The sequence below is a fragment of the Melitaea cinxia genome, chromosome 20, assembly GCF_905220565.1.
Source record: "Melitaea cinxia chromosome 20, ilMelCinx1.1, whole genome shotgun sequence".
In the NCBI taxonomy this organism is placed as follows: domain Eukaryota; kingdom Metazoa; phylum Arthropoda; class Insecta; order Lepidoptera; family Nymphalidae; genus Melitaea; species Melitaea cinxia.
This window is the reverse complement of record NC_059413.1, coordinates 14,678,465-14,694,983: the sequence shown is the minus strand read 5'-3', so window position 1 is coordinate 14,694,983 and position 16,519 is coordinate 14,678,465. Positions and strand designations below refer to the sequence as shown.

Genomic DNA, 16,519 nt, shown 5'->3' with positions numbered 1-16,519 from the left:
TTTACTACCTACTGACAAAGAGAAAGATCTCTGTGACGTATGTAGTTACATAATTATATATTTATTTGTACTGATAAATGACCTTAATCGGTCCTTATTTTTAAGTCCTTCGCTATCTCGGAACTAAACAAAATAATAATTTGCGAGACATTAAATATTATTACTTTTTGAAGTTATACTTTTTTTGGCACGTTAGGGAAAAATGATGAGAGTAAATTTAAACGTTGCGCGCGCACACCGTCACAAAAAAACAACGTCCTGAAGTTAGCTAGCCAATGAAATATAACTTCTTATATGCGGGCACACATTTTTTTTATACAGCTAGGTCGACAAACTAACCTACGGCTCACATGATGGTGAGCGACACCGGAGCCTATAAACGTCTGCAATAACAAAAGCATCACAAGCGCATAGCCGACCCCAATCTCCCCGAGGAGCTCTGGGTTACCTTACTCACCAACAGGAACACAACACTTTTGCTAAAATCGAAAGCAGATGCTTGTCTTGTGGTCCCATTCCAATTTGATTGAGATCTGATAACTACTTTTTAAATAAGTGTTTGATAACTCGTACTTACTTGACTGTTTTTCGTCTGCTGCGTTGTGTTACATGTCGATGTAATTCAAGTCGGTTTTTTTTCGTTTACGTGCACAAATAAGTAACAGTGTCACTAAGAGAAATTGTAACATCGCGTTTTTTTTAAATGACCCCGCGATACATGGCCGAGGTGATTACCAATGTCAAGATATTGACACTGATTAAAAGCCGGTTCCTGGTACATAATTAAACACAATTGCCACAAATTTTCACTTCTTTTACTTTTCGTTGAGGTAGGCCATAGCAGGAAATATCCCGATCCAATTCTGGAAGAGTCCGATTGGGTACGCAGAAGATCACCGTTAAATAATACTGATCTAAAAAAAAATGGTGTGTTCCTGTGGTGAGTAAGGTGACCAGAACTGCTGGAGAGGGGTCGTGGGTTGAGTCTACAAGTAGGACTACAAGTAGTTTACTTACCCCATAGCTCAAAAGCTCAATGTTTCAATTTTGCTCCAGCACGGGCATACGCTTATTATTCCATTCAGGAGAAGGCTAGGCTTTACATGTATTATATTTACCAGAATTAAAATGCAGAAGATGTAAAAAGGATTCGGCGGTGATAGTAGTATGTCACGTGCTCGTAAGTGAAGAGTTTATATAAGGCGAGTGAGCGCAGGGCCGGCAGTGTGCGCGCGCCCTCAGGGCTTATCGACATGTGGTTAGTGTTTCTGTGCTTGGCGGGAACGGTGACTGCGCGGGAGTTCTCCGGTAGGTCTTGTTGCTAGTAAAACTGTGTTATAGGTATATGTTATGTTACAAAATAACGATACACGTGAATTGATATCTGATCGATGAGAATTTAAAGCAGTGCTGTTTATTGTTGCGAAGATAAAAGTGACTAATAAAAATCATCTTTTACTCAGATAATGAAATGAATAATCGTGTCAGCTTGCAAATGAAAAAAAAAAACCAAAAAGACGCATGTTTCAGGAAAACTTCGAAACATGCACATCTTTTTATTCCGTTCCTTCGTGTGTAATATGCATTTCAGTTAACTCGCTGCCATCAAAATTCATTTCATGTAAAATATAACGATATTAATCTATACGTCGTCGTTTCGGAGGATATTCTAAGACTTAAAATTTAGTATTTACATTAATTTGGCACTTCAATCACGTGGTCCCATTTAAAAACACTAGGTGTACCGATTTTGATAGTTCTTTTTTATTCGGAAACTGGTGCTTGTAACGTTTACGTTATTATAAAAATAATATAATTTTTTTAATTAATATTTATTATTATTATAAAAATTATATATTATAAAAATAATAATAATAAACGCCTCACACTCAACAGCCCTACTAGGATTAACTCCTGTGTCGATGGTCCGGAAATACAAAAGTACAAACACTCAGACCACGGCAAACATTTGTATGGCCAGTACCAATGTTTGTCATGTGCGGGGATCGAACCCGCAACCGCCACCACAACAGCCACAAACCAGTGCAGTGACCGTTGCGCCAACGCGTCGTCAATTTTTTTATTACTTAGTTACACATTTACAAAATTAAGTCATACTTCATTTATTGCTAATGTAATTGTGTTTGATCACAAAAAATGACTTCAATTACATCGACAAGTAATACGACGGTAGTATACGTAGGTAGTATACGACGGTAGTATACGTAGGTAGTCGGTAAAACAGTCAATTAAATACGTCATTAGTGATAACTCAATAAGTACTTTTCAGACCTCGCTCAAATTTAAATGACACACCAGACTACACGACCGGCACTAGCTATCGTTTAAAAAAATAATCATCAACATCGGTACACCAAGTAAAAACGAATGTAACACACATTAAAAATATAGTTGAATTAAAAACCTTTTCTTTTCTTAAAGTCGGTTAAATATGACATGACATTCACTAATGAATTCGCCAATGTCACGTAGAGTGGAAAAGACGTAAATGAAATATTTGAGTTGACAATAAATTATTGTTTTTATTGATTTAAACGCAACGTGAGCATTCGATGAATAACATGAGCGTTTTTGATTTGTTCATGTTTTGACTTGTACACACATGTGATGTGTGTGGCTTGTCACGTATTGTTTCGCGAAAGGTAATTAAAAGTATTTCATTCTCAATTATTTCGAAGTTAGGAGTAAAACGTAAATATATATTGTAATTCGCAAGCTATCTATATACTAGTTTTCATTATAATCTAACAAAGCTTAGTAATTTTATAATGATCTGAACGGAATCAGCCTGAAGACGTCTGCAACACCAGAAGTATCACGAGCACGTTGCTGGCCCAATCCCCAATTACCCCCACAAGCTCTAGTTACCCTACTCACCAACAGGAACACAATACTGCTTGAAAACAGTATTATTTAGCTGTGATCTTCTGTAAAGTCGAGGTTCTACCCCAGTCGGGCTGCCCCATATTTTGAGCAGGAAATTTCCTGCTCTGCCCTACCTCCGTTGAATTGTAATGTACCTAATGTATATATAATATTGTAACAATTTTAAAATTGTTGGCTACCATGATTTTTATTTTATTTTTGAAATATAATTTTTTTTTTGTATGATGTTCGTAAAGTGTGTGTAATAACCTTATGGCGAAATGAATAATATCATTTCATACTGCCTACTATAAATAGATATATTTAAATGCAGGAACTAGATACAAGTAAAAGTTTGTTTCATGTAGAGGGTACTGCCTCCTCGTAACTTCAAGTGTAAAACTAACATTGACATTGGCCTTAGTCCGTCTATCGCAGACGATTAAGACAGTGTCAGGCAGACAGTGTGTCGCCTAAGACACTTTTCAGGAAAACGCAGAGTTGACTAAGCTATGTGCCTCCTTCTCGACCTCACTGGCTCCACAGGAACGACGAGTCGATACGTGTGGAGCCAGTTCGGCTGCATCTAAATTATGTATATTATTGAATTCTTTTCCAGACCATGATCACCACAAGCTACCGCGTCTCTACCACCTCGACAACTACGACCGATGTCTCTCGCAGCCGGAAGGGCTCTACTGCCTGGGCACCTTTCGCCTCTCGGCTGAGAAACCCAACAGCGCTTATAGATTCCTCAAAGTAAGTCAAATATTTATGTTACTACATTGTAACTATACATTATTGGTAATTCAACCTTGGGATTAAAAAAAAACAAATGAAAAATATCCGTCTCGAGTTAGAATGAAAGATGAAAGCATTCCGAGGAGTCAGCCATTTTTAAATCAAGAATCCTGAAACTTTATTGAAGAGTTTGATTACTAATGAATAAACAAGGGCTTACGATTTGATGACAAAGTTTATTATGAAAGTAGTAATGAAAGATTTATCTTGATCTACTTGAAATTAGATAGAATCGTACGATTTATTTTTGTGTTACCCACACATTAGGGAATGCTAAGCAATTTTTAATATCATATCAAGAATCGACCGTTCCAGCGGGGATCGAACCTGCATCTCCGACTGACCGTGTCGGTGCTCTAGCCAATTAAGCTATGGAACGATGCACCCGCTAGATCGAAATTTTTGATATGATGATTTTATATTCGTTTCTATAATGGTTGTCGACAGATGTTACTCCTCTGAGGAAGTTGTCATAAATTTGTCATAAGGGATATTCTTTTGAAGTCACTTATTTTTACTTTTATAATTTTGTATATCTGAAAAACGTACAGACAATACCTTTATTAAATTTAACACATTTATATATTTTAGTTATAATTTTTTTTCTTTAAAAAAAACTTTTCTATAAGGTCTAAACTCTCTCAAATTGAACATTATTCAATTAGGAATATTCCTCCGAGCCTCGTCATTTCGATCGGACCCTGCTTCACCGCGGGTACTGTCTCTCTTCCCGCTGTCCCTCCTCTGAACGCAACGCCACGCGCCGCTTCGAGCGCTGCGTCGAGACCCACGCCCTGGAGCCCGGTCTCAACGCGACCGTCCAGACCTACCACTGCATAACGCCAGGCCAAAATGAGGAGACAGATATACCTCAACGCATTTTTCTCATCGTTGTCTACGTTATACTGTGTCTGAATGCGGTTGGAACGCTGTATGATTACGTCGCTCAGGGTCAAGGAAGTGAGTTTTATTATATTTTTATTTTTATTTAAAAAATAGTATAGCAATAAATGGCTAAAACTTTGTGTTACAGCGTTGCGACCTACAAATCTAAGGGTTATAAGTGAATTTAGGAAATTCATGAACTAAGTTATAGACCTTTAACTGAGGTAGGGCACAGCAGGAAATATCCAGCTAAAAATCTGGAGCTGGACCTTCCAGAAGAACGCAGCTAAGTAATACTGCTTTCAAACAGCGTTGGGTTTCCTGCAGTAAGTAAGATGACCAGAGCTCATGAGGGTATTGGGGGTAGGATCGACAAGCCGCTTGCGATGCCTGTAGTGTTACAGACGTCTATAGGCTACGGTATCATCGGGTAAACCGTAGTACGTTTGTTTACTGACCCACTTGTATAAAAAAAGACTCATATTTCATTAATTATTTAAAAAAAACTACAAATATATAAAAATAAAAAGCAAAAAAATGAATATTCTGAAATTAAAACGAAAATAAGTTAATGAAAATTGGCTTTTTCCGTTTTTGCCAGCGGAAAATCCAAGAGAAAATGCGCCGGTGCCTTACAAGACAGTCTCATTAAAATATCGTAAAGATTTTAAAAATGATTAAATTTTAGTATATATAGCGCTTGTCCATATTATTTATGTTACAGAGACAATGAGCGAGTTCAGGAAACGTGGCCTTTTGCAATTTATTTACTTAAATGTCATATTAACTATATTTTAATGGATTTAATTTGTTATTAACCGTAGAGAATAAACGAGGCTATCGAGATTTGTATTTTATTAAGAAGTTCGTGGCATAAAATTCTTGAAAAAAAAAATGAAATGCAAATATTTATTTTGTCATACGGTGATAATACAGGCTTAGCGAACGTCAAATAAAATTTCTACATATTACAGTAAATACATTGAAATAGTGTAGACCGAGAAAAAAAAAAGAAAAAAAAGATCACGAAAAAAAGAGTACAATACAATACAATACAAATACTCTTTATTGTACACTATCAGAGAAAAATTTTACACCGTAAAAGAAAATATAGACATGTACAAAAGGCGGTCTTATCGCTAAAAGAGCGATCTCTTCCAGACAACCTCTAGCATGAAAAGGACATGACTAAAGAATTAGACGGCATGGAGGTGTACATACATAATATATACATAATTATAATACGTGAATATACATACATACACATACACATATATATACATATACATATATATATATATATATATATGAGTATATATATGAGTACCTTTTTAATTTTAAGAAATAAGTCACAAATTGTGTTTTTATGAATGACATTTTTATTTATTTATTTATGTTTTAGTCGTACCAACTCAGAAACCTATGTGAGTTCATGCACAACGCTTTGCTGAAGATCATGACATGATCGAATGCATAGTTTACGATTCTATAAAGGACATACAGACAAACATTCATTTATATAGCTGAATATTTAAATATCTAATAAATACAATTTGGAGGCGCTCACTTTTGTATTTTACAAACTATTCTACTTTATTAACCGACTTCCAAAAAAGGAGGAGGTTCTCAATTCGACTGTATATATATTTTTTATGTATGTTACATCAGAACTTTTGACTGGGTGGAGCGATTTCGACAAATTTTCTTTTAATCGAAAGGTGGTGTGTGCCAATTGGTCCCATTTAAATTTATTTGAGATCTAACAACTACGTTTTGAGCTATATCTAATAATGCGTTTTTACTTGGCGCTTTTTTCGTCGACCTACGTTATATTATACCGCATAACTTTCTACTGGATGTACCGATTTTGATAATTCTTTTTTTCGTTGGAAAGGAGATATCCCTAGTTTGGTATCATGATAAGGAAACCAGGATCTGGTGATGGGATCCCCCAGGGAAGGGATTTCCCAGGGAAATCGAGGGAACTTCTTGAAAATCCGCAATAACTTTTTACTGGGTGTACCGATTTTAATAATTTTAAATTTAATCGAAAGCTGATGTTTGTCATGTGGTCACATATAAATTTCATTGAGATCTGATAACTACTTTTTGAGTAATCTTTGATAACGCGCAGTTACGAGCAGTATTTTTTCGTCGATCTACGTTGTATTATTACTGTTATTCTTTAAAGAAAACAAGTTCCTAATGGCGTGGTCGATGCGAGCTAACTGGCAGAGAATGACCACTTTGCACGAAGACATCGACCCGCGGCTCGCAGCGCTGGCACCACTGCAGGGGATCAGGTAAAGCAATACGAACATTCGGTAAGCATTTTAATTGCCTTTTATACATTGAAAGATAATTGATAAATAAAGTATAATAACAATAATATTCTTTATTGTACATCAAAATACAAGCAAACTCTGTAGCAAATAAAAACAAAGATGTTAAGAACAAAGGTGATCCTATCGCTCAAGAGTGATTTCTTTCAGATAGCCTTTGGGCATAGGATACGATATAGAACGATATAGAAGCGACGGATAGAAAGTGCATAATTATTTATGTTCTTTTATAGGTCTTTCGGACACTTAATCATTGGTTCAACTAGTTTAATAGCTTCCAATGGTGTCAAAATAAAACAAATGATTGCGCCACTGGCGAATATAGTTTTAGGACCCTAGTTTAAGCTTCTTCTAGAGATAATGTATCTATGTATCTGTAAGTAAGATGTTTAATACGTCTAAATACGTGATATCATAGTTCTCTCAAGATTCCCTTAATTGTTAATTTATGCTTTAGATTGTAGACACACAAGTTATATTTCCACATATCACTTAGGTTCGTTGCCTGTGTAAGTGGTAACATGTGGGTTGTATCAATGAATTCCGAGTATCATAATTCTATGAAAATTCATCTAATGCTTAACATTTGAATATCAGGACGTAATGTACCAAATGTGAGAAATTCTTGACTTTGACTAGCCCGATGGCGCAGTTTGTAGTGACCCTGCTTTCTGCTCCGAGGGTTGTGGGTTCGATTCCCACCCCGAGTCTGGGTGTAATATAAATATTTATTTATATATTTATATATGTATTATTTATAAGTATGTTTGTCGAAAAAAAAAAATATGTAGCTATATACCAGTCGGCTGTAACCTATAACACAAGCATTAAGTTGCGTACTTTAGGAACAGACGACCGTGTGTGTATTGTGTAAATATTTATTTATTTATTATTATTTATTTATTTAATTCTGAGACAAGTATAGAAATTTGGAAGTCAATCCCCTTGGCTATAAGTGATGAGGCCATTGATTAGCAAGGGGATATTTATAAGTGGTTCCAGTGCAGTACTGACTGGGTTTCTGTTTGTTTTTCAGAGTGTTGCTGTTGTCTTTGGTGATGTTGGTGCACTCATCAGACATCCTTCATAAAGTTTACCTCTACAACCCGGAGTTTTTTGAACAAGTAATCTAATATGTGATTATTTTAAAATTATCGATTAGCATGATTTGTTCTGAAATACACAGATGTAGAATGTCCATAAGTCTAAACTAAGTTAATAAGACATAGCTACATTACGTTTTTGGTCAGGGTATACCTATATGTATTTTAAGTAGGTATATTTATAATACCATTATGTTAATTACAAAGCAATTAGAAAAACGATACACAATAATATTTTTGAGTTTTTTTATTGAGTTTGCTAACTTCTAGGTCCTTCAACACCCTGCAACGATGCTGATAAGAAATGGATCATCCCTAGTGCAGTCCTTCGTCGTGCTCTCGAACTTTCTCTTCGCGTACAGCCTCCTGCTGCACTCGAAGCAGAGGCAGTTCAAATATAAGCATTTTCCCCTGTTTGTCTTGCACAGGATGGCTAGGTACGAATAAGTATTATCTTAATAATTGTGTAAATTATTAATTATTCTACATAATTATATTTATTGTACTAACAAACAAATTGGTCTTCGTTTTAAATGTAACGTAGTGGGGAAGGTCTCTGAGAAAAATTATCGAAGCTTTTGAATGACAATTTTAGTTCTTTTTGAGAGGAAGTAAGTAATATATTTAATCACAGATTGGACTGAATGGGTATTCAGGTAATAAGATAAGAAGACAAAAATACATTCAAATTAATGATTCATTCACCGAAACGGCTGAACAACTCTTTCTGAAATTTAGCACAGATGGAGCCTAAGGAATAATATAAAACTATTTTTTCCCCAAAAAATATACAATTCACGAATAGCAGCTGATATGAAACACGTGTATAAAAACATAGAAATTTTCTTTTTATTTAAGACAGACACTACAAAATAAATAAAAAATATGTTTCAATTTATATTTTCTTTGACGACACGTGAAGACATTGACATGGGCCTACCCAAGCGTGCCAAATATCTCGGTTGTTGACCTTTTGAGGACTTGTCTATAGCGAGCCGGAGGGCGTCCTAAACTGCGTTTGCCAACACGTGAAGATATGATAATGATTGTGATTAGTGTTCATTCACTATTATGATTCAGTCTGTATCATCTCACTGCTGGGTATAAACTTCTTTCTCCATGACGGAGAAGGATTGGATCTTTCACCACGCTGCTCCACTGCGAGTTGGCGGATATATCGACGATGGAAAGGCAAAATGTATTATCCGCCATCTAGTAAAATGTTCAGGAGAGACGATTAAAGTTTTAAAAACTTCATAACTTTTAAAGTATTGGAGATATCTCTATGAAATTAAGTGAAATAGTAATAAAATTTATTGCAAATGTATACATTTAATAAAAAATAACGTATGTCCAATATTTGTATTATTTTATGGAGTTAATACAAAATACCATAAAATCTCAGATAGGTAAAATTAGTTTATATCCAAATATTAGATCCATAAAATGTGAAGCAAAGTGTTTTATATTCAGAATACAATTTAATATTTTCAAGTAAATTGTTTTATATCCAAATAAATGTGATATTGCTATCGCGTAAAATGACTTAAAAACAAATCCAATCATGACCAGAGAGAGGTAAACACTTTTATGTAACCTTTTCATATCTATGCGAACCTGGTAAAACAGTTGTACAGACATCAGTGTATTCGAACAAAGAGGGTCAAGTAGCTTAACCATACACTTAACTACCATTTAAGCCACAAACTAAACTTTAAAACAAAACAAAAAAAAAATGAAAAATAAATGTTTAACTCCAATATATTTATCATGAAGTTACAATTAAAAAACTGAATTAAACTTTTAACATATTGACGTTTACAAACATACTATATATATAACATATAATTATATTATTAAACTTAAATTAATACTTGATAAAAAAAATTAAGCTACAATGTGTTCTTTGGACAGTTTTAATATTTTCAGTATTTTTAAAAGATTTACAAAAAATAACTCAAAATCTTAACACCTAACTATTAAAAAACTTTTCAGTCCACCATAACGAGTGATTTAATGAAACTTCTTAGGTAATACTCAGCTGTTATCATCTATCTCAACATTAGGAATGTCTTCAAAATCTGAGTCTGGTAGAACATCTGCCTTACTGGCGGAGGTACGAAGATTCAAATACTCACTGTGATATCTTTGAGGAATGACAAATGGTCAGTTTAAATGCAGATTTTATTTGTAAAAAAAACCAAGTAAATTTGTTTTATTGTATTAAAATAGATTCTAGAAAGAACAGAAAAACGACTCAACGCATAATGTTACCTTATTTTGGATAGGTAAAATGTATTATCTTGGAAACAATGGCATTTTAGAGTAGAGTAAAATGTATTAATTTACAATGACTAACATTTAAAACCAGAGTAAAATGTTTTAATTCTACTGATCAAGAAAAGTCAAGTTGGGTATAATGTATCAATTACAAAAATGATAATATTATAATTTGGTAAATTGTTTTAACATTTAAATCTGGTTAAAGTCAAGCAAGGCAAAGTAGCATAAGATAAAATTTTTAGTCATGAGGTGTTTTAATGACAAAATCCACTATTTACTATAGAGTTAAAACACGAGAAAATATGAAAAACATCAAAATCACTGGTGTATTAACGACCATAAAAGTCGTCAGATCGAGCTGAAACCAGGACCATTCGAAAGAGTTCATTCTCCCGATTCCAACGGTATATATAACTCGATATCGCCAAAAATGGCGGTTAATACATTATGCCTTTCCACCATCGATATATATTCCTTACTATGAATAACGATTGCTATCAGGTGTTCTATGATAACAAACGAGACTGCAAATTTAACGTGTTTTCCGGAGCACGTTGGGGAACCCACAAGGATATACATCCAAACTGGATACAAATATTTGTACAAATACAAATTCCATCCAGAGTGGGAATCGAATCCCCAAACCGCCGGTATTTAGGCGCTTACACGACACACGCACGACTACACTAGAGCATTTGTTCATTAAATCCAGTTAAATAATAGTTTTGGAATGATCATGTAGGTTGACCCCAGTGCATCTGCTGGCGGTGGGGTACGCAGCGACATGGTGGGCGCGCAGTGGCTCGGGCCCGCAGTGGGACGCCACCGTGGGTGCAGAAAGCCTCGTCTGCCGCAAGAAATTCTGGGCGCACGCCTTCTATCTTCACAACTTTGTGCAATCAGATGAACACTGCCTTCTACAGACTTGGTGAGTTCTTGTTGGTAGAATAACTTTATGAAATCTTTTTTCATCATTGGCCTTAGTCCGTCTATTGTAGACGATTTGGACAGTGTCAGACAGACACTGTGTCGTCTAGGACACTCTTCAGGAAAACGCAGAGTTGCCTAAGCTATCCCTCGGTCGCCTTTTACGACCCCCATGGGAAGGAATGGGGTTGGTGCTATTCTACTCGACCGACACAACACGCCAGAAAATCATTTTTAGATAAGAGATATTTAAAAAAACTAATTACAGTGGTCACATGTAGAAAAGTAGCTTAAAAATTGTATTTCACGACCTTCGTTAATCGTTCTGGCGCCACGCAAAATCTCCTGGTTGAAATTAAATGTCGTTTAGTTTAATACTCTTTCTAGAAATAGAACTGTTTCCCTACAAACAATTGTATTGAAATCATAACAGATGCAGACGAAATCGGTCAAATTAAAAAGTAAATAAATAAAAATATGTATTTTTAGGTTTTTGGCGGTTGACATGCAACTATACATATTAGCGTCAATATTGATGCTATATCTGCTACAGAGGAAGAAGAACCCAATTCCTCTACTGATTCTGCTTTTCTTCTTGTCGTGCTTGCTGAACGCTGGACTGGCGTATATCAACGAATGGAAATCATTACTGTACATTATGGTACCAGAGTAAGTCGGACTTCTTTTTTGTATATGACTTGGATGAAAAACGTCGCTCCACATGATGGTAAGCCTATGGACGACAGCAAAACCAGGAGTAACACCAGCACATTGCTTATCTTAATACCATCTCTCCTCAAGAGCTCTGGCTACCTTTACTTTCAACACAAAGCTACTTGAAAGCAGTATTGTCTTCGATCTTCTGTAAGAAAGATGTACTGGAGACTTTAACTGATTCATAATATAATCATTATCTGAATTTATTAATAGCTATTATTTTACTTATGATTAATGTTATAATGTTACATATTCTTCATCTTGTATCACTTTACCTATTCTAGAAACGTCCGCACCACATTCCGCGGGATTCCCTCGTTCAACCAGTTCTATATCGCGCCGTGGGGCAGCCTGCCCGCTTGCATCATCGGCTTGCTCACCGCGCACATACACTACTACATGCAGGAAAACGGTTACAAAGTGAACAAACACAAGGTTTGTAAGATGAAACAATGTTGACGACTGTTCTGATGTTAGGTTATCACACCTCGTCTAATAACTATATGTTAATGGAATAAAACGAGTTAAAGGGAGCCACGAATGGATATGTAAAGTAAACTGAATAATTTAACGTCCAAAGCATTTAAATAATACGTTACGATTATTTTCTTAGGTATGTATTAGTTTATCGACAACAACCTACCGTCAGAATGTACGACTGACCCGGTTGCTGTATTCTGAAAACGGCTCGTTTTACTTGCGAACTATAAAACATAGACCATGTCTTGATCAATATTTATGTAATAGTTTAGTTATTTATGGCCTTTAAAAGTTTTCGCCGAGCTCTTCTTTTACGAGGAAGAGCGTTGGAAGTTTTGATATGAATCGTGATATACCTCTCGATTTCCCTATTAAATACCATAAAGAAATAAATATTTTCTAACATACACACACGGTCGTCTGTTCCCATGGTAAGCAACTTAATGCTTGTGTTACACGTAACAGCCGACTGTTATAACTATATTTCTTTGATAAATATACATAGAAATAATACATATCTATAATATATATAAAAGCGAAAGGTCACTCACTCATCACGAAATCTCCGAAACTATAACACCTACAAACTTGAAATTTGGCAGGTAGGTTCCTTATAAGATGTAGGCATTCGCTAAGAACGGATTTTACGAAACTCGACCCCTAAGGGGGTAAAACGGGGGTTGGAAGTTTGTATGAAAGTCCTATGTTTTTGAAGTAAGAGACTTGAAATTTAAAATGTAAGCTCTATAGATGGTGAAAAGGTGTCCAAATAATGTATTTTTAGAAATTAACTCCCTTTTAGGGTTAAAACGGGGGATGTTAGGCTGACTCACTCATCGCGAAATCTCCGAAACTATAATAGCTACAAACTTGAAACTTGGCAGGAAGGCTCCTTACAGGGCGTAGACATCCGTTAAGAACGGATTTTACAAAATTCGACCCTTAAAGGGGTTAAACGGGGGTTGAAAGTTTGTGTGATAGTCCCATGTTTTTGAAGTAAGAGACTTGAAATTTAAAATGTATGCCTTATAGATGATGAGAGGGTGTCCAAATAATGTATCTTTAGAAGTCAACTCCTTTTTGGGGTTAAAACGGGGAATGGTAGGTTGACTCCCTCATTACGAAATCTCCGAAACTATAACAGCTAAAAACTTGAAATTTGGCAGGTAGGTTCCTTATAGGGCGTAAACGTCCGCTAAGAACTGATTTTATGAAAACCGACTCTTAAGGGAATAAAACGGGGGTCGGAAGTTTGTATGAATGTAGTTTTTGAAGTAAGAGACTTGAAATTTAAAATATATGCTCTATAGATGGTGAGGAGGGATATTCCGTCGCTAAGGGGGTTTAATTGGGGTTGATAGTTTGTATGAAACATATACAGCAGCTATAAGTTCGCCTGATAGGTTATTTATCCTGCAGCCTGAAAATAAAACTATGTGGTGTATAGAGAGGTTTTTATAAAAATAACTATTAAATTATACTAAATTGTGCCTTTTAAAAAGTTACTCAGTTTGATAAGCATTTCAAGTGACTGCAATAAAAAAATAATTTGCGTTAAACATCTTAATAGTAATACATATCTTCATAACCACGAGGACGTAATCGCAGGCAACAGTTAGTGTATTATAAACAAAGTCCCCAAAAGGGTATGTGATCGATTCGCTCAAAATTTACTGAACGGATTTTCATGCGGTTTCACCATTGTAGAGGGCTCCACCATTGGCAAGAGGAAGGTTTACGGAACGGCTAAGCCAATTTTGATGAGAGTTTCACTGGAAGTTTGCCGGCAAAATTTTGTGACACACTAATTTCAACGCGGGCGAAGCCGCGGGCACAGCTAGTTTGTGTATAAAAGTGTCGTCAAATGGGACTGTGTGCGGCAGTGGTTCGTGTGGCTGGCGCACGCGTCGGTGCCGCTGCACGTGGCGTGGGTGCTGGCCGGGCTCGCCATGCCGCGCCGCGCCGCGCGCGCCGCCGCCGCCGCGCACGTGGCGCTCGAGCGCCCGGTCTACGCGCTGCTCGGCGCCGTCACCCTGCTGGGCTTCGCCAACAACGTTGACAGTAAGACTAGCGATTGTAAATAGCTTGTGAATCAATCTAAGTGTACAACTTCAATTTGACTGAGGTAGGGCACAGCAGGAATTTCCTGCTCAAAATATGGAGCAGCCCGACTGGGGTCACAGCCACAGCTAAATAATACTGTTTTCAAGCAGTATTGTGTTCCTGTTGGTGAATAAGGTGACCGGAGCTCCTGGGTGGGATTGGGGATTAGGTCGGCAACGTGCTTGCGATGCTTCTGGTGTTGCAGGCGTCTATAAGCTACGGTAAACTCTTGCCATCAGGTAAGCCGTACGCTTGTTTGCCGACCTAGTGATATAAAAAAAATACAATAACAAATTAGTTATTGACCTTATACAGCCTTTTATTTTTTATTACTACAATACTTACTAAAAAAGGATGCTGGATGACGTAAATTAAGTTAGTGGTATACACCCTGTTATTAATTTTAAGCACTCTAATGTTCCGGCCCCTTCCTTCCATCCAAAAATATTTGAAAACGTCTTTGTTCTCGGACACGTCACTCGATTTTTAAATTATTTCTAGGTAATATTTCTTGAGTCCCAATATTTCCACAGAATTTTTTAACAATCCGGTTCATTATGGACCATTATGTGCGTGCATGAGATTTTGAAAATCCGGGAATTTGAGAGAGGTAAAAATAAAAAAACTTGGTGATGTTACTGTAAGAAACGCGAGAATGTATTGATTAAAAACTTATGAAACGTAACTGTCTCTCTTTCTATCTTCACTAACTTATTTTTCCCTCTCAACTTCCCTTCGAATCACCCCATCAAACTTTTAGTAACACTCTCGTCACGCTTTTACCAGCTTACTCCGCAAGTCAAACGCGCGTAAAGAATTCAATAAATTTTTTCTTCACCGTCACTAATTTGATCAGTTGACGCCTGACCAAATATAAAGGCAATTCTGTTGTCAATTGAAGTTGAGCCTGATGCTTCACCACATATATCTGGTAAACTCAGAACTACACTGCCCGTTCCAGACTGGTTCCACCGGCTGACGGCGTGGCGCGGCTGGGCGCTGCTGGCGCGCGTGTCGCTGGCCGTGCTGCTGCTGCACTGGCTCGTCAACATGCGCCTCGCCGCCGCCAGGCACACGCTCTCCGAGCTCTCCGTCTTCTCCATCGTGAGTCTAATTCTGCTCACTCTACTGTACATAGCACTCGTCTGCGGGAGAGAGTATTCTTCGACAAGGCGACTTTGCCTAGCAGTGATCCACGAAGTGTTGAGTTCAGTGTAAACTAAAATTAAGGAAATATCCACACATAATTATAATAAAATTCTAATTGACCGAAATCTACACCATACAAATATTAATAAGAAATTAATATTACTAAGGATTGTAATTTGACAACGCGTTGGTACAACGGTCATAAGTATTAACATTGGTTGTTGTACTTATGGTTGTGTGTTCAATCTCCGCTCTTGGCAAACTTGGCTTTGTATAGGGTATACAGAAGTTGACTGATCCATACCACGGTTGTTGAATGTAAGGCGTTTATTTATTATTTATTTAATATATTTTCCAGGGTGCTGATCTGTTGTCGACGGCTTGGTGGACGTGCTTGGGGGCAATACCAGTGACGTTGCTGGTAGAATCGCCAATGAAGCAATCCTTCAACGCGCTGCTCACCTACTACCTGTGATATTTACTGTAATGAGTTGTATGTAGCATGAGTGTAGTAATGTAGGGTATCATTTCTTTTATCCTTCTTGGTCTCACAACATGTTTACCTGCCGACTATGAGATATAGTATTATTTGAAGAACTACCCAAATTGCAGATCACCTTTTACATAAATAAATGTGACATTTTAATTAATACGTAAGCAAAGTAAAAGAGCCAAGGATTCTACAAAACTTTTTCTTGAATTGAAAATAAAAAATGATTTAACATTTTTCATTACTGACGATACCGACAGAGTACAATGAATACATTCAGTAACTTTTCTTAACCGCTGCATGTGCCTTCAAAACCATCGTAAACATCACTGTCTATTGAATATTCGGGAAAT

General features: G+C 36.5%; 1 protein-coding gene across 1 annotated transcript; it reads left to right on the top strand.

The window, feature by feature from the left end:
- Positions 1 to 3,214: 3,214 nt before the first annotated feature.
- On the top strand, positions 3,215 to 16,151 carry LOC123663309 (nose resistant to fluoxetine protein 6-like). The gene is made up of 12 exons (XM_045597998.1): positions 3,215 to 3,233; positions 3,506 to 3,645; positions 4,353 to 4,647; positions 6,764 to 6,875; positions 7,951 to 8,038; positions 8,288 to 8,454; positions 11,043 to 11,228; positions 11,717 to 11,896; positions 12,229 to 12,379; positions 14,308 to 14,485; positions 15,429 to 15,631; positions 16,035 to 16,151. The coding sequence occupies exons 1-12, from the start codon at positions 3,215 to 3,217 to the stop codon at positions 16,149 to 16,151; spliced, it is 1,836 nt and encodes a 611-aa protein (XP_045453954.1).
- Positions 16,152 to 16,519: the final 368 nt, after the last annotated feature.

Excerpts from the sequence above, each read along its gene's own strand:
- LOC123663309 (XM_045597998.1), top strand. Across the intron at positions 3,646-4,352 it reads GCGCTTATAGATTCCTCAAA|GAATATTCCTCCGAGCCTCG; the intron begins GTAAGTCAAATA and ends TTATTCAATTAG. Across the intron at positions 15,632-16,034 it reads AGCTCTCCGTCTTCTCCATC|GGTGCTGATCTGTTGTCGAC; the intron begins GTGAGTCTAATT and ends TATATTTTCCAG.